Here is an 18,640-nt window from a genome sequence, read left to right on the forward strand (position 1 = left end):
AAAATCGGGCTGATATGGGATAAAATAAATGCCCGTAATGGTTGAATTTATACTTAAGTAACAGTTATCGATTAGTGAATGTAAGTGAAGTTTTATCGGAGTGGCGAAAAGTAATCCCAGAATCATGGGCTCGCTGCTTCATCATATTTATATAAATGATCTGCCGAGCGTTTGTGAGAATGTTAGAACTTTGCTGATGATGCTATTTTTGAAGCAATGGGATGCGAACATATAGAATTACAAGATGAGCTGCAAAAATTTAACGGGTTTGGCCTAAAAACATAAATTGTTTTTGAATCTTTAAGACTACTCAATTAAATATATAAACTATGGCTTACCGTGCTTTCCGGTGGAATAATGATGTAATAACTGTAAAACCAGTTCGTAAATATCTTATTAGGTTTGATCGTAAGTTATCTTAGCAAACTCATTTTGAATATGTTGGAAAGAAAATATCAAAGCTGTGTGGTGTGGTGTCTAAATTGAGGCATTATGTTCCAAGAAATCAATCGATTACCATATTACGCCAATTGTTCTATATGGTACGTAGTTTTATTGCTGTTACAGCTTTGTTCTTGAGAACTTCATTGATTACAAAAAAATAATATCCTTCAATTCCCAGGGCAGGTTGGGAGGGACCCATTCTTAAAAGTTCAATTCTTTCATTGTATGACTTACAAATATATGAGCTTTAAATTGAGAAATTTGAATTGAGATCATTGAATGATTAGCACATTCAACGATTTTGTAATGATATGTATGCGATGAGTGCAAAATAGAAGAACCAGATGCCATGGCTCAAATTTGTTTACTGAACCAGTGTGCAAAGGAAAGGTTTTCAATTAGATACAGAGCTGATTGTTTTCAATTAGCTTTTCAATTAGCTATCTGGTTTTGCGAAACTGAAATCTGTTGGAATTTAACTTTCAATTTTAGAAATTGCCCAGAAAGCTCAAGCTATCGATTTTTGTCATAACCTAAAACCATTTCCTTTATATAGCTGGGAATTATTGAAATTTGTTTTCAGTCCAATTAGGCATAATTTAGTTAAGAACATTTATCTGCATGTAAGAGTTTATATTGGATAAGGGCAGTTTAAAAGAGAAGGTCGTCATCTATTGGCGGTGAATCATTATTTTTAAGCGGTACAACAACATAAATTCTTTCTATCTTTCAAGCAGGAGACCATCATCCCACTTTCAGTTTCTATTGAAAGTGAAAGAAGGTATGTCATGTTTATTGATGTATGCTTCAGCATATCCAAGTCAATTATGGCAGCTGCAGGTGTTCCCATAATCCCAGGGTACCATGGGGAAGATCAGTCGACAGAGAGACTAAAACAGGAAGCAGAAAAGATCGGCTACCCTGTCATGTTGAAAGCAGTTAGGTGAGCTGTTTTAATTAATTCTCTCAACCCAATCGACTGCTGTCAGTACGATATAAAGATCTATATGACATACTCGTATAGCGGCATGGTTAAAACACAGTATGATGATTTTCCCGGTAGAAACCGTAATACAAATCTGGACCAGATCAATTTCGCGTAGATTAGATAAAATTGGTGAAACGTATGCAAAAAATTGAGGTTTAAAGCATATTTTCTAAGGTAATACAGTCTTTATGATTAACCCGACAAAAATTGGTGATTTACCTTCAGTCAATCTGAAGCAATTTTTGTGTCTCATTTTTTAATCTGCCCGCAAAAGTATTGATGATTTATTTTAAAGTTTTGAAATTGATCCGTGAAGGTTATTGACATGCTTAACTATCGAGAGAAAAGATTTTTGGAGGCCTTAATTATACCAAGAGTGTGTTTGCGATTTTTTCAGAGGTGGAGGCGGGAAAGGGATGCGAATAGTGCAAAGTGAGAGTGAGTTTGAGGCTATGCTGGAATCTGCCAAGAGTGAGGCGAAGAAAGCCTTCAACAATGATGAGATGCTCATCGAAAAGTTTGTCGTCAAGCCAAGGTAATCACTCATACTCGTACTCTTTCAAACTTGTCCTGTTTAATCTCAGTGCAAATGACTGCGCGAACTCAGTGAGATACGAAAAGCTATCATATATATATTAAAGGTATCAATTTGATCCGAAGTACCTTGAAATTGATTTTATTCACCGTGTTTCTGGCTTTTCGCGAGGTGACACCTAACACTTATTAGATGTGATTGATTGTAAATGTTTTCTTTCTCAAAATGGATCCTAGATTGCTGGTCATTTCCCCTATACTTTTTGGAATTTTGAAAGGTGCGCTTCAATTCTGCTGCACACAAGTTGCTTCAATTCAAACGTCTCCATTAAGAGACTATATATTTACTTTTGTCCATTTTAGACACGTGGAGGTGCAGGTGTTGTGTGATGGACATGGGAATGGGGTGCACTTGTTTGAGAGAGATTGCAGTGTCCAGAGGAGACATCAGAAGATCATCGAAGAGGCACCCGCTGTAGGTACCACATAGATCACCGTTCAAGTTTAATCTATTCCTCTGCCCTGTTAATTAGCTAAAATATCCATAACAGAGATTATTGCCCCCATTTATTAATAGCCGCACAGCGATAGCTGGGGCAATTAGTGGCCTTCTCTTGGTTTTTTAAAATTCAAATAATTTGAATTGTATTGGGGCGCTATTTTTTTCTACTCGAAGAGGAGTATCGGTTTTCTTAAGGTTTTTTTTTACCGGAAGTACTATTCGTTCAGACGCTGTTTTGACCTAAAAGCGAAAAAGAGTAAAAGTGCGGCGTGAACTAAATTTTTCTGAGCGAGAGAAGTTTTTTGATCATGCGCTGCGTTTAGTGAATGACTTTTTGACTTTGAAAAGTAGTTTTTGACTGAATGGCGCATATAGATAACCGTTTTTAGCCGGTTTTTCGTCTTAGTGGCCCAGTTTTTTGCTTGTAATTTGGTTTTTTGTAAAAATGATTTTTACTCGATGCTATAAAGAAATGTAAACCTCGGAATTTGATGCCACAGTGTTTTCCAGAGCCTGAAAATGCGTTTCAAGTTCAAAATTGGCGCTTATTTCTTTAATTTTTAGTTAATTTTTTTTGCTTTTTTCCTAATAAACACTGCATTGTTGGATCTTTCAGCAGTCTTTTTTGCCTAAAATCAGTTGATTTGGCAACCCCCCTTTGATAATTCTTATACTCAGCGCGTCATTCTACCTGGATGTAATTTTGTTTTTAATTGCTCTTGAACGCAGTTCATAGCAATTATTGTAAACGTGTGTGTCTTTTTTTTATGCAAAATTTTCGCTTGACGGTTTTGACTTTTCGAGTGACTTTTACGCCCTTGACTTTTTGCATTTCGCGTGATCTAAAATTCTCTCTCAATCACAATTTCAAGCAGCTGAACTCAATTGGCGGCAATTTAATACTAAAAGTCAAATAAAAAGTGCGCCGAAACTGGTGTCATTTTTTTACTTTAAATCTTAATAGTGGTATATGTTAACCTCTAATATGGTTATTTGAAGCCCACTATAGAACTTCTTAGTCCCATTTAAGCTACCCCTCCCCTCCCCCCCCCCCGACTGAAGCAGGCTGCAATTGATTAGAGCTCCCACTAGTCGTTCAAGAGCAATTCTTCCGACGTTTAGTCGGTTATGTTATAAAATTGTACATATGCTAATCCGTTTTTGGTAGTTTTTTTCCAACTTTTATCAGTTTTTTGTCTGTGTTTTGGTTTTAATTACTAAAAATAGTCTTATTGTGCAATATGAGTTACTTCAATTTCGTTTCAATAAAAATTCAATCATTTTTTAGCGTTAATTGTTTGAAAAACAGTGAATTTTTTTCATAAATGCAGTCTTAAAAATTTTTTTAACATTTTTTTGCAAAATGTTTAAATGCTTCGTAGGTTTGAATGCTGTTTTTTCTCTTTTTTGTTATATTCAGGAGGCCTGATTTTTGTCTCGGCTTGCTCGTTGTCTTTTCTATATCTTAAATGCTGAACAATGAAATATGTTTGTTTTTCTTGATTTTTTAATTTGATTTTATAACTTTCAAGAATCCGTCTTTGTTACGGTGTTCTTTATATTTTGTCCATATTCTTCACATTCTAGTTTAAATAATTCTAGTTTTGCTCTGGCTACTACATTTATATTGGTTATATGATTTTTTCAGTTGTAAAAAAATTGAATGATTTCAGCTTTTTCTTAGATTTTTTATTTGGTTTGCAATTGATTTCATTCAACATAAGGCAGTACTGAGAGTTTGCTAGAAAGCGTTTTCTAAAATTTCTTCTTATCACGCATTATTGCAATTTTCTTCCGGCCTTGACATTGTTTTTAAACATTTTTTTTGCCTTTGAATATTATTCTCTTGCTTATGCCTTATCTACAATTAATTTAATTTTTCGTTCAGTATGAAGTTATGTTGTCTAGCATCTATACAACACGGAAAAAGTAGTTCTCGTTTTTGTCTTCGTTGTAGTGATTAGCAATCTAATTGTAGTATTTTCTGATTCTTAAATTTGCGCATTCTCATATGAAAAATTTAACTTAGTTTCTAAGATTATTATCTGCCGTTTGCTTTCGCGATATTTCTTGAGATTAGAATCATGAATTATTCGAGGGCAATCGATAGCCCTGTTTTTTCAGGCTATCAGAATTTTTATCATCCCAGTTATTTCGGACTTTTTTAACGTTACCAAACGTTTTCAATAATATAAAATGCTGCAGAATTTTGTTTCTCTTGGTAACAGTGGATTAATTTTCACCAGTTTTTAGATCACACCTGGAGAGGTAATGAATTAAGTGTTTAATAGAAAAGGTAATGGCTTCAGCTACAATTACGGTTTTCTGTGAAGTTCTGACGCTTCGAGTCGCTTCCGGAATTCTTCCAGCTATGTTTTAATGATCTGTTCCCACATTTTCATGATATTTGAAGTCAAAATGGAGTTGTGATTTGTTCACGCCGAAACAGGAAGTGGAGCGATAAAGCGAGCGGCTTTGCGGCGTGATTTTTTTTGCTTGAATTTTAAAGCAGAGTAAGAAAACGGTGTTTGAACAAAAATTCGCTTTCTCGCTAGTGGTTTTTTGTTCAAATGCGGCAATTTCACTTTGATTTTCACTGTTTTTTCGATTTTTTGGATTGCATTTTTTTGTAAATGGTTTTTCCAATCCGTTAGTAGTCCACTCTAGGCCTAGTTTTTTGTTTAGTCTACTCTAGGCCTAGTTTTTTGTTTGAACCATATCTCCATTTCTCGATAGTGCTTTTTGTTCACATGCGGCATTTTGACATTGATTTTCTGTTTTTTTTCTAATTTTTTTATCCGATTTTTTCGTAGAAATGGTTTTCCCAATTCATTCGTAGTCCGTTCTAGGTCTGCTTGTTTGTTCGTTTAGTCAATGAAACTTCTTTGAATTGTACGTCAGGACTTGTCTTGCTATGTTTTTTTATTTCGTCGTCGCGATTTTTGTTAAGACCATATGACGTCACAACCACTTCAAATCTGCTTTTTGTTCATTAGTTCATGCAATAATTGAAGTGCGTAAGTGATGTCCTTTTTCGCTCTTAGTGGAGCGAGTTTTTTTTTGTTCATTTGCGTGATTAAATTTTTGGTCACACTTGATTTACCTCACTCACAAAAATGACTTCCTCACTTTGAAATTTACTCACTTTTATTTACTTTAATTCAAAGAGATAAGGTCAATTGGGTGAGTGTCACTGTAAATGAAGGTTATTAGAGATCAGCTAATAGAGGCAGCAAAAACTTATACAGATTTTCAATCAAAATATAACATCAGCCTTCAATGAAACTGTCTTTTTTACTGTTTTTTTAGAGTGCAGATCTATGAAGCTATTGATACTATTTTCTGGCAATTTGTCAGCTATATTGCTTATTCAATGGTCTACCATCATAAGCTTGTAAGTAAGTTCTCCGAAAAATGTTTGTGAGCGAGAATAGAATGATGAAAGTTTGTTTGCAACTGTGATATCGGTTTCAGCCTGGTTTACCACGAGAAATTGCAGAAAGGTTGGGTCAAGTGGCTGTGAGAGCTGCCAAAGCAGTCAATTACGTTGGAGCAGGTAAGCTGTAACATTTTGAACATGATATTTTGAATATCAAATTACGATTACGTCCCTACATTGGCTCTCAAACCATGTTTGGTAGAGTTAGTTCGGTCCAAGATAGTTGCAGATGGTAATATTATATGTGAAGGAGAACCTTGGCTGACTTGTTATTCTGTTTATCATATTTCTCAGGAAATAACGGAACTCTATGCTATCCCGGGTTCTTTGTTGTCTTTTTTGGGCTCAAATATTAATTGGAGGAAGACGTGAGTAGTATCATTGGAAAGCCCGTACGGCGTAGAATATTCATACCTATTCGTTTTGATTAATAGCCGCCCTCATCTTCTCAGCCGGCTATTATAGCGCTCCTATTTTTTTACAATTCAAAGAATTTGAATTGTATTGGCGCGCTGTCTTTTTACGACTCGAAGAGGAGTATTGGAGAAGTCCTTTTTTTTAAATCAATTTTATTGGAGTGATTTTTGAAGCGGGACATGAAACGCGTGAAAAAATTTGGAGTGATTTTGGCGCTGAACAAAAGTGAAGAGCGGAGCGAAAAGAGAGTGGTTTTTGTTCATACCGCTGCTTTTGAGAGAGCGAGAAATTGATGTGTGAAAAATTTTCTCTAAGCGAGAAAAATTTTTTTGTTCACGTGCGGCATTTTAAAGCAGTTTTTTTCCATTTATTTTGGTTAAGAGGTTTGGTTATATTTTTGTTTTAATTTTAGGCTGGTTTCGGTAGTGTTTTGAAGGTTTCTGGAAAATATTATGAATTTTATGATGAGTCGGATGTTTTTAATGTATTTTGCTCATTTTCGGGATAATTTTTGCCTTTTTTTGACGATTATTTTGTTTTACTGGCTCAAATGGGTATTGAAGAAGCCTCTTCTACTTGAACAATTTTATGATAATAATTGGCTACAGTTTTGTGGGTAAGAATCATTTTTTTGTTGAGAAATATGACAAAAAATGGCGAAAATTGGAACTATTTTTCTTAATTTTTTGCAGTTTTTCGTTTTTTTTTCTGTTTTTAGCTAAGTTTCTTTGCCTATTATGACTTGCCTATTGTTTTGAGAGCATCTGCATACCCTATTGACTAAAGGGAATTTTTCTTTGGTTTTATATGTTTTTGAAATTTTAAAAAAATTAAGTAACTTTTTCCAGTTTTTCAGTGAAAGTTGTTTTTAAGAGCTATTTTTTTCAGATTTTGTATCTTATTTTAACAGATTTGATTTTATTGTTTTTACTTTTTTGTTTCATTACTTTGTTTCAAGATAATCATAAATTAGTGAAGGCACGTTTCGTTTGGTGAGTAGTTGGATGGCGTTTAAATGGATTTTCACTTCGAGTCGTTTCCGGAATTCTTCTGGCTATGTTTTTTAAGATCTGTTCACACATTTTCATGATTTTTGAAGTCAAATTGAGTTGTGATTTTGGTCACGCCGAAACAGGAAATGGAGCGAAAAACCGGTTTTGCGGCGTGATTTTTTTTCGCTCTTATTTTTAAGTAGAGTGAGAAAACGGTGTTTGAACAAAAATTCGGTTTCTCGGTAGTGGTTTTTTGTTCACATGCGGCAATTTCACTCTGATTTTTACTGTTTTTTTTAATTTTTTGGATAGGATTTTTTTCTAAATGGTTTTCCCAATCCATTCAGTCATTCTAGGCCTAGTTTTTTATTTGAATCGAATTTTCATTTTTCGCTGGGGGTTTTTCACATGCGGCATTTTGATATTGATTTTCTGTTTTTTTTCTTTTTTTAATCTGGTTTTTTTAAAAATGGTTTTCTGAATTCACTCATAGTCCATTCTAGGTCTAGTTTTCCTGTTTAGTCAATGAAAATTCTTTGAATTGTACGTCAGGACTTGTCCTGCTATGTTTTTTTACTTCGTCAAACTTTTTTTCGCTTTACCATTTTGCCGCTTTTTCGACATGTTGCGTGAAATCTTTTTAACTTCTCTAGGCGAGTTTCTCTCTTCTCTCATTCTGCTAAAAGTTAATTTGAACATCAGTTGCTCAGCAAAGCAGTTCAAAATGAACTGAGTCAGTATAAAAAATTGAAGTCAGAAATAGAAACGGGATAAACCCATAAAGCCCAATTTTAGATGCCCGCTAATTGAACATGGTTCCTATAAGTCTTAGTTACCATCTCTTATGCTTAATGGTATTGATAGTAGCCCCTGTGGCCTCTCTCTAAGAAACAGAAGTATGTTCAACTACGAAATGCCATCCAAAATAAATCTTAAAAAAGATTTTTGTACAAAAATCTTTTTTTTCATCATCTTCTATTCTTTCAATCCCAATCATGCTTATTGGAATCAACGGCGGCTATTTTCCGGCAATCTTTTTCGTTTTTCTTGAGAAGATATGAGGTTTTCAAAAATTAAGGTTTGCTCTTCGAAATTAAGGAAATATTGAACAAAGTTGATCAGAGACACTTGAAAACAGGGCAACCTTAGCCTAAAAGTGTTCTTCCGAAGTATTTAATACATTACTGAATTTGATATTAACTTTTTAGGTAAAAACTTTTTATTAACTTTTAATGTAAAAGAGCCGGCTGCTTTCTTTTTTATCAGTACTCTGGAAACAATTTATTATTATTATTATTTTTGAATTTAATGTTTTTCATACGTTTTCAAGAAAGTCTCATTTAAAATTTGAAAGGATGTTGTAATATATGTTCTCTTTATAATTTATTTTACCAAGTCTATCTTTTCTTTAGACCAGAGCGGGTGTTTTAAGAACTTCGGAATGTGTTCCTATAATTTTATTTTCTTGATCTATTTAAAAGAACCGACTGCTTTCAATATGTATTTCTCCTCTCTCTAGTTTAATTTAGCTATTTCAATTATTATTGGCATTGACATATAAGAAAGTTATAATCACAAACGTTTACTTTATCAAAGTTTTTGCTCTAGTTTATTTAACATAAAGGTTAAATATGTTGGAATGAATACAGCATTAAATAGTTTTAAGTTTAAGCACTTTCGTTCTTCAAATCATAAAGGCGTATGTTTGACATTTAACTACATTTAGTCTAATTGTTGTGATAAACTTATTAAATAGCAATCTTTGCTATTTAATAAGTAGTGTTTCAGTTAATTTGATCGACGAACCAGATTTTATTCTTGGGTAGCCCTTGTCTACGAAGGGATTTTAGTGATCTGGTTTATGATAATAAATTGGTATCTAGCTCGGTTGTTCCCCTCAGACGAACAAATTTGGATTATCATCTACAGCTCTCATTGGTATTTGTCAGAGTGGTTAAGCTACCGTTTACAGTGGTAAACGGATTCATAGGTTTACGATTAGATTGAGACAATTTTTTTCTAAGCTACCGTTTACAGTGGTAAACGGCCTCTTAGGTGTACGATTAGTCGATAATAATTACCATGCCTACACGCGCTCAAACTGCTAAGGAGAATTTTACCGAAAAAGAGATCCGCTGCAGTAACGAGGACTGTCCTGTTTTTTCTAAATTCTGTGTTCCGAGCACCTATGATTGCAGCAGACCTTTTTTCTGTGGCTTCTGCGCTGCAATGAAAGAGAACCATCCAAAAAGCTATGCTAACGTGTTGATAGATAATCTCACGAAAGAGAACAAAGCTCGCTCTTGTATAGCTCGCGAAATCCGGCAAGAGCAAATTGAACAAGATAACAAAAAGCTTAACCTGATTATCAAGGGCTCTTCCTTCCAATTCTCCAAACGATAGCATTTTAGTACAGAATCTTGCCCAAGAAATTGGCGTAGAACTCAATTCTGACGATTTTGATTCCTTACGCATCGGAAAGAAGAACGCTGAAAATAGCCGACAGCTTTTATTGTTAAAGTTCAAGAGCGTTTTGAAACGCAAACAGTTTTTAGCAAATGCGAAAAACTTGAAAGACTCTAAGTCTTACTCAAATTTATTTGTAGACCCGGACCTAACGAAATCTGAACGAGAAGCACAATATCAACTGCGCGTCGAAAAACGCAGCCTACAGCAGAAATACACTAACAAGAGCTTTGTGATCAGAAACGGAAGAGTGACTGAACGAAAATGACTACGAAAAGAAACGAGCAACTGCTTGGATCTAAAAGTTCTAATGTTCAACGTTCAAAGCTTAGTAATGTTGGAGAGACGCCTCACCTTGACTGAGCTACTGATAGCAAAACAACCCGACTTAATTGAATTGTTGAGACCTGGCTTGATGTTTCGGTACCGGATCCGGCTGTGTTCTGTGGGCTTCCATACACTGTAATAGGACGGTTCAACAGGCCGGAAAGGCAGCACGGAGGACTCCTTTTAGCAATCAGTAATTCACTTTCCAATTCAATCGAGGTTTCAGATACCCGAATTGAAGAACTTTTTATCAGTTGCTTGCTTAAATTTGAATCATCTTATCTAGGTTTAGTGCTTGTTTATCTACCTCCGAAAGGCTCCAAGTTTTATGTATCTATGTCGGAAGCCACAGAAAAGCTACGTTTTGTAATGACTAACTTCGAGAAAATGAGAGGGAGCAATTGTTCTGGAGAGTTGCATACAATTATTTTGGGTGACTTCAATTTCCCTTCTGTGAATTGGGACTGCGTGAAGTCTTCTCGATCCGATGAGCAAATATTAATAGATTTTTTGGCTCAAGATTTCCTGATGGATCAAATTATCCGAAATCCAACTCATAAACACGGAAATATGCTAGACTTAGCATTTGTCTCGCAAGCGGAGGCTTGGGACTACGAGCTGTTAAGTTCCAAACTTTCAGATCATACACCCGTCCTCTTGACATACTCAGCAAAATATATTCCTTGCAATAACTTTTTATCAGAGTATTCGCTGAGCAGTTTTGACGAGACAGCATTCCTGCAATCTCTTAACATTGATAGCCGACTGCCAAACTCACCTATAATTGGGACTCAAACCAATGCTTTTCTTCTCTCTGGTTATCCAACTTTCAGAATGCATTGTCTTCTTCCTTAGCGTTGAAGCGAAAAAAGAGGCGTTCATTGCCCTTCTTTTATTCATCCTTAACCGTTCATTATCTCAACAAGTTGGAGACTGCCAGGAGGCGGAAAGCCGGTGACTTAGCCAGCAGAAAACTTGAAAATGAAGTTTCTCAGTTTATCGAACTCGACAAAGCTTCGTGTTTGAGTTCTGCCAAATTCTTTTCAACTAATGATGCGTTCAAGTTATTGAAGCGCCTTAGTGGTAGACCTAGTCTACCAAATAAGGTATATTGGAAGGATACTGAAGCTGAAACAGTTCTCGACAAGGCTAACCTCTTCAATTCTTTCTTCAAATCAGTCTATTCCGAACTCTCGAACGGTTCTGTTGACTTCGTTCAAGAAACCACCTCGGATATTTTCCTGTCAGAAATTTGTTTCGACAGTCTTCAGCTATGCGAGTTTCTTAGGGATGTTCCGACAGTTACTATTGCGGCTTGTGACGGTATTCCACCTTTTATTTACAGTTCTTGTTCCGAACTGCTTGCACCTTATGTTCACTCTCTCTTCAGCTTTATCTTACAAACAACTCGCTGGCCATTATTCTGGAAATGAGCTCATGTAACACCTATTCACAAGAAAGGATTAAAGTCCGACATAGAAAATTATCGCCCTATATCTATTCTGCCACGACTTTCCCTTGTATTTGAGAGAATAATTTTTAATTATTTATATTCGAAGATTCGACACAAAATTAATTCTAATCAGCACGGTTTCCAACAAGGTCATTCAACAATTACACAACTTGTTCTCTTCATAGACGAATTGTATGCCAATTTTGACAATTGGGAGCAAATTGTACTATATCTTGACTTCAGTAAAGCTTTTGATACTGTCAATCATGCAATCCTTATTAGTAAACTGGCCTATTTTGGATTAGACCTCGAGTTTAGAAGCTTAATTAGATCATATTTGGCGGATAGAACGCAACGAGTTTGTATCGATGGAAACCTTTCTGACATTGTATCTATAGGTAGTGGTGTTCCCCAAGGAAGTGTTTTGGGACCACTGTTGTTTTTGGTTTATATAGACGATATGCTGTCTCTTCCCAAAAATTCCAATTGTTACTGCTTTGCGGATGATACCAAGTTGGTGTGCTCTTCAACAAATGTTTTTGGTGACAGTCAGGAGGACATCAATCGATTGTATAATTGGTCGAATTCTAGCAGCTTGAAGTTCAATGCATCAAAATGTTCTTATATCCATATTTCAAAGAAAACTACTGTTGATTTGTTCTTAAACAACGAAAAACTGCGGAAAGTTGAATCAACGACCGATCTTGGCATTGAAGTTACTAGCTGTCTAAGATGGGACTTTCAAATTCGATCAAAGCTAAACAAAGCAAAACAGAACTTCAATTACCTCAGACACAATGTCTCATACAGTTTGCCGAATAAAGTGAAATTCAACCTGTATTCGGCTTGTGTTTTGTCTGTGTTACTGTATGGTTCTTCTGCCTGGCATGCCGGTCTAACTCATTTGCGATTACTCGAGAAGTTTAACGAAAAATGTTTGCGTTGGTGTTTTGGTAAAAAGAGCTATAGTGATTTATTGTTGGCTGCTGATACGATTCCCATTGCATACCAGCTTCTAAACATTGATCTGAAACTTTTTGCTACCATTGCTACAGGAAAGAGTTGTATTACGTTCGAAAATTTTTTCATTCTTAAGAAGAAGAACAGATCTTTACGCAGCGAGAACAAACAGTAACTGGTTTCTAAATACCCACGAAAATCGGTCTTTGAAACATCATTTTTTAACAGAGTAACGCTTTTGGTCAACGATTTTAACGATTCTAGTGATATAAACATTTTATTTCCCCCTGCAAATATTAAATCGCTCTTAAAGGGTTTCTTCGTCAGTCTACGTGATTTAAAATACGATATATCAAGAACCTGTACATGGTCAATCAAATGTCGCTGTGCCGTTTGCAGATGTTGAACGTATCTTAGATTATTTCCTTTAATTCATATATTTTCTTTTACTGCTACCTTCTGTAAAGATCTTTTCTAGTACTGTCAAAAATCCTTCAATGGTAAATTCAAGTCTTTTACTACTACTACTACTACTACTACTACTACTACTACTACTACTACTACTACAAGGTTGCATCAATCTGTTTAATAGAGGTTAAAATAGTATATCATTATAAATGTCAAATGTTTTTGTAGGTACATTACAGATGTTGAAACCCGAGGGGGTTGAGTTGAGATGCAGTTTCTTGGGTTCCACTCGTCTAACAAGTAGATGAAGCTCCAAATTAGGCCGGCATTCTTAGATCGTGCAACTTGCCATTTGTGGTCATTTTTTTGGTGGTCTCTAATTTCGTTTTTCAAATTATAATTTTTATTGAAGAAAAAGAACATGCCCTATAATGCCACATTCGTAACATTGAGAGGTATCAAATTTCTCTGCATGCATATCGCCTTTGAAACAATTTTTTAATTTCAAAAAAATTGCAATCTTTTGAGTTCGGCCCTTAATTCATTCTTTTGTCAAGCAAAATAAAATTCTGGTAACTTTTTTTAGGGTATGACAACGCTTGTTTTCAAAAAACTTTAGTTAATTCAAGTTGTTTCGCTTTGTTCGCGTTTCTGATACTTTCTTAATGAATGCTATTAATAAACATGTCTGTATTTTCTCTTGATGCATTGTTTAATAGCCGTTAAAATTTATATAATTAAAAATTGGTTCATTTACCTTTCAAGCAAATGTCTTTCATATAGACATTTGTAGTGATAGCTGAACAGTGATAGCTGGGGCTAGTATTGTCGAACAGTGATATAGTCGAACAGTGATAGCTGGGGCTAGTATTGGCCTTCTCTTGGTTTTTTTTACAATTCAAAGAATTTGAATTGTATGGGGGTGCTGTCTTTTTTTAAAGATCTGTTCACGCATTTTCATGATTTTTGAAGTCAAATTGGAGTGGTGATTTCGGTCACGCCGAAACAGTAAATGGAGCAAAAAAGCGAGTGGTTTTTTGCGGCGTGAAATTTTTTCGCTCTAAATTTAAGGTAGTGAGAAAAGGTGTTTGAACAAAAATTCGCTTTCTCGCTAGTGGTTTTTTTGTTCACATGCGGCAATATCACTTTGGTTTTTACTGTTTTTTCGATTTTTTGGATCGGATTTTTTTTTCCAAATGGTTTTACCAATCCATTCATAGTCCGTTCTAGGTCTGGTTGTTTGTTTGTTTAGTCAATGAAATTTCTTTAAATTGTACGTCAGGACTTGTCCTGCTATGTTTTTTTATTTCGTCGTCGCGATTTTTGTTACGACCATATGACGTCACAGCCACTTCAAATCTGCTTTTTGTTCATTCGTTCTTGTAGTTTCATCTGAAGTGCGTGTTTGATGTCATTTTTTGATCTTAGTGGAGCGAGTTTTTTTTGTTCAATTGCGTGATTAAATTTTTGATCACATATGACTTACCTCACTCACAAAAATGACTTCCTCTCTTTGAAATTGACTTTTATTTTTTTAATTCAAAGAGATAAGGTCAAATGGGTGTGTGCCACTCTAAATGAAAGTTATTAGAGAGCAGCTAATAGAGGCAGCAAGTTTTTATACAGATTATCAATCAAAATATAACATACCGCCTTCAATGAAGGCGATTTTTTTTGGTGTCTTTTTTTACTGTTTTTTGAGACTGCAGATCTACGAACTTATTGCGGCTATTTTCTGGCAATCTGCCAGCTATCTTTTTGATTCTTTTCATACTGTCATGTTATGTGCAGTTAGCAAAGGCGAGCGTGTTTTACAAATTTTATTGATGATTTCAATATACAATTATTGGGTTTATTGAATTTGACTTCACTGTTTTCTTTAAGTTAAATAACCCTTGACTTTTGCTTATTTGGTCTTGCCTTATGCATGCTGTTTTTAGATTTTATGCGTTATGTAATGAAACTTGGTTCGAGATCCAGAAAAAGTGCACTGAAAATTTTTCAATATTGATGACTTTGATACCCCTATTTTCGGCGTAATATTTTGATCTTTTGGCAGTTCCGCCCGCAAAATTTTTCTCAGTTCATTTTGTCTTTTAATGCTATTATTTAAAGATGGTTTGTTTGGCGAATACTTGCTCTTTGTTTTTATCGGTATTTTTTGCTATTATTAAAAGATGAATTTTTAAAAATGCATTTTTGTTGTTTACCAGAAAAATATTGAAGGCAATTTTTGCCCTCAATTTTTTTTGTGAAATGGAGCTAGCTATGCGAACCTCCTTGTTCACATTATTTTTTGCACCCTTGATTTTATTAAGTTATATTGTGTGCTTTATCCGGCAAATATTAGCTTGATTTTGCGGATATCCCAGGAATTTCACAACAGTGGCGCGCTGATTAGACTTTAGAATGATTTAGCTGTAGATATTATTTTGAGTTTCTCTGTTGTGATTGCTGGATATTTGTAATGCGTAGAAAGTCAGCTTTGCCTCCATTTTTTTGTTTGCGTGATTTTTTGCTCTCCAACGAAGTCTGAAATAATTATTGTGAACGTGATAGTCTTTTTTATGCAAAATTTTTGCTTGACGCTTTTGCGTTAGAACATTTTTCGACTTCTTGAGTGACTTTTGCGCCCTTGACTTTTTCGTTTTGTGTGATCTTAATTTCTCCCTCTTTAAGAAGCTGAACTCAAGTGGCGGCAGTTCACTACGAAATAGTGTATTGGTGAAATGGTTTTGTTACTGAGTTTGAATTCTTTCTTTTATGTGCTTGGCTGCGTTTTTTCGAGGCGGCTTTTTAGTGGTATGAATAATCAAACTATTCCTCTAATCCTCTGTCATTTCGGTCTTATCAGACGATAACTGCGCGAGTGGTTTTTTGAAGGTATAATGGCTGTAGTAGCTGTCAGCTTAAGATTACTAGGTTTGAAGTTGAACAGGATCCATTTGGCTTTCGTTATATAAGTCTCAATTTCCATGTGATTTTTGATGTTCAAGCAGGTATCTTGGGTATCGAGAATCTTTTCAACGAGGTACAATTTTCTCAGCGTGAATATTGTCACAGGCTAGGGTTTTAGATTGTACTCATTTTTACTGATATCGCATATTTATGGTTGTTACCACATGAAAGCGACAAGTGAACTTTTTTACTCATAAGCAGAAAATATTGATTCTTCAGATAGATTGAATAGCACTGTGTTATATTTTGCTCCACAATAAATTGATGATATCATGTTGTAGGCACAGTGGAGTTTGTGATGGACGAGGCGTTTAACTTCTACTTCATGGAGATGAACACGCGGCTTCAGGTGGAACATCCAATAACAGAGATGATCACTGGGCAGGACTTGGTCCAATGGCAATTCAAGGTCTCCATTTCAATGTTATTAGGAATATAATTTCATGGCTTGTCTTTTATTCACTAGCAATTCTATTCACATTGCACGCTTTGCATTTGTATTTTTGCGTTTGCATTTTGCATAAATCACTATCCTGTACAACTCTCCTAGCGCCGTTTCCCTGAACTAGGGGGAAAAGTTCTTTGAAGTAATCTTAAGAGTTGAGATTGATTTTTGATTGAAATGCAGTTTTTACTTTAGGTAGCCGAAGGGTCAAAATTGCCAATGACTCAGGACCAGATTCAAGTAAATGGACACTCATTTGAAGCTCGAATATACGCCGAAGACCCAGACAATAATTTTATGCCTGGAGCTGGAGTTCTGGAACGACTGGTTGCTCCGCAGCATGTTCCCGATGAAGTTAGAATTGAAACGGGAGTGACAGAGGGTACGAAATGATTTCAAGTATTATAGCACATTAAACAATATCACTCAGATATAGAAAAAGGCAATGCTGGTTTTCATTTAGACACGAATCCTTGGTGAATTCTATTTACGCGGCTTGAAACTTTTTCAATAAATTTTCAAAGTAGAGTGAGTAAACGTCGTTTGATTAAAATTTCGCTTTCTCGATTCTAGTTTTTTTAATGCAGCAATGTGCAATTTTTATCAGATTTTTCACAAAGTAGTATTCCCAATCCAGCAAAGTTTTTCTAGGTTTTTTGGTTGGGTTGCTATTCCTAAGTGAATTTAATTAATGGTTTGATAGCACATATTTTCATGAAATAAAATTATGCAACTCTTCAGTTTTTATGTAGTTTTTCCTTCTTGCTGATGTATCGGGTGTTTAATTGCTCTTGAACGAAGTTCATAGCAATTATTGTAAACGTGTGTGTCTTTTGTTTTTATGCAAAATTTTCGCTTGACAATTTTGACTTTTCGAGTGACTTTTATGCCCTTGACTTTTTGCGTTTCGCGTGATCTAAAATTCTCTGCGAATCACAGTTTCAAGCAGCTGAATTCAATTGGCGGCAATTTAATACTGAAAGTCAAATGAAAAGTGCACCGAAACTGGCCATCTTTTTAAATCTTAATAGTGTTATTTGCTACCCTCTAATGTGGTTATTTGAAGCCCACTATTGAGTTTCTTAGTCCCATTTAGACTCCCCCTCCCCCGACTGAAGCAGGCTGCAATTGATTAGAGCTCCCACTAGTCGTTCGAAAGCAATTCTTCCGACGTTTAGTTGGTTACTTTTTTTAGTGTATTTAAAACAGGATGTAAAAGTCAATGCCGCAGGTAAAAATGAAATCTATAGGTCAAACGGCTGAACGAATTGAGGAGCAGTGAGAAGAGAGAGTGATTAAGTTTTCATGACGCTTTTTGAGCGAGAGTGAGAAAAGTAGTTGTGAAAAAATTTTTGCCCAGCGAGCGAAATGTTTTCGATTACGTTCGGCTTTTTCGAAGCAGTTGGATTTTCTTTGTTTTTTTTAATAGCCCCAAAGCGATAGTTGAGGCTATTATTGGCCTTCTCTTGGTTTTTAATAGCCGCGAAGCGATAGATGAGTTTATTATTGGCCTTCTCTTGGTTTTTTACGACTCGAAGAGTAGTATTGGTTTTCTCTCGGTCTTTTTTAACACGAATTAGTTCTGTTCAAGTGGCTTTCTGACTTAAAAGCGAAGATGAGGAAAGCTGTCATGTTGAACAGTTTTTCGCTAAGCGAGAGAAGTTTTTTGATCATGCGTTGCGTTCAGGGAATGACTTTCTGACCTTGAAAGAGCGCATATAGATAACCGTTTTTAGCCGGTTTTTCGTCCATTTGGATCAATTTTTTTAAATTGTATTTTAGTTTTTTGTGGAAATTGTTTTTGATCGATTCGGTTTTAATACATAACTTTATGAAATTGGTACCACAAGTTTTGCAGAGCCTTATAATATTTTTCAAGTGTAAATTGGGCTCATCTTTCTCAAACCTAAAGTTAATTTTTGGAATTTTTTCAATAATTTCTTCCTGTTTAGATCTTTCAGCTGATTTTTTCCTGAAATATCAATCTATAAGGCAACGTTCGATTGGCAAATCGTGCATTGAACAACTCTCTTGAACGTCACTTCTTTTTTGTTTTTATCAAATTGTACACATACTAATCCGTTTTTTGCATTTCTGTCCAATTTAGTTTGTTTTTTATTGGTTTTACGTGGAAGAAAAAGTTTTTCTAAGCAGAGCCAGTGGCTTTATTTCATGTTATTAATATCTGTTTTTGTTTTTTTGACGTCTAATCTTTGAAATTCCAGAGAAATTTCTTTCTTAAATTCAATTTTAATATATTTTTATGATCTCATCCGATTTTTTCACAAGTTTTTTTTAGTTTTTATT

General features: G+C 35.1%; 2 protein-coding genes across 5 annotated transcripts in view; both read left to right on the forward strand.

Moving 5' to 3' along the window:
* Positions 1-18,640, forward strand: part of LOC142345715 (methylcrotonoyl-CoA carboxylase subunit alpha, mitochondrial-like) — a 151,540-nt gene that overhangs the window by 105,815 nt on the left and 27,085 nt on the right. For all 4 annotated transcript variants that reach the window (XM_075397985.1, XM_075397987.1, XM_075397986.1 and 1 more), the window contains exons 6-11: positions 1,256-1,387; positions 1,830-1,967; positions 2,330-2,441; positions 5,943-6,024; positions 16,170-16,297; positions 16,529-16,715. In XM_075397985.1, the coding sequence (XP_075254100.1) occupies positions 1,256-1,387; positions 1,830-1,967; positions 2,330-2,441; positions 5,943-6,024; positions 16,170-16,297; positions 16,529-16,715 (779 nt within the window). The remainder of the gene's footprint in view (positions 1-1,255; positions 1,388-1,829; positions 1,968-2,329; positions 2,442-5,942; positions 6,025-16,169; positions 16,298-16,528; positions 16,716-18,640) is intronic.
* LOC142345719 (peptidyl-prolyl cis-trans isomerase-like) overlaps positions 9,045-18,640 on the forward strand; it is a 41,587-nt gene continuing 31,991 nt past the window's right edge. The window contains exon 1 of the mRNA XM_075397993.1: positions 9,045-9,070. The gene's annotated coding sequence lies outside the window, so the exon portion shown is untranslated. The remainder of the gene's footprint in view (positions 9,071-18,640) is intronic.

This window comes from Convolutriloba macropyga, chromosome 9 (assembly GCF_964194025.1).
Source record: "Convolutriloba macropyga chromosome 9, txConMacr16.3, whole genome shotgun sequence".
NCBI lineage: Eukaryota > Metazoa > Xenacoelomorpha > Acoela > Convolutidae > Convolutriloba > Convolutriloba macropyga.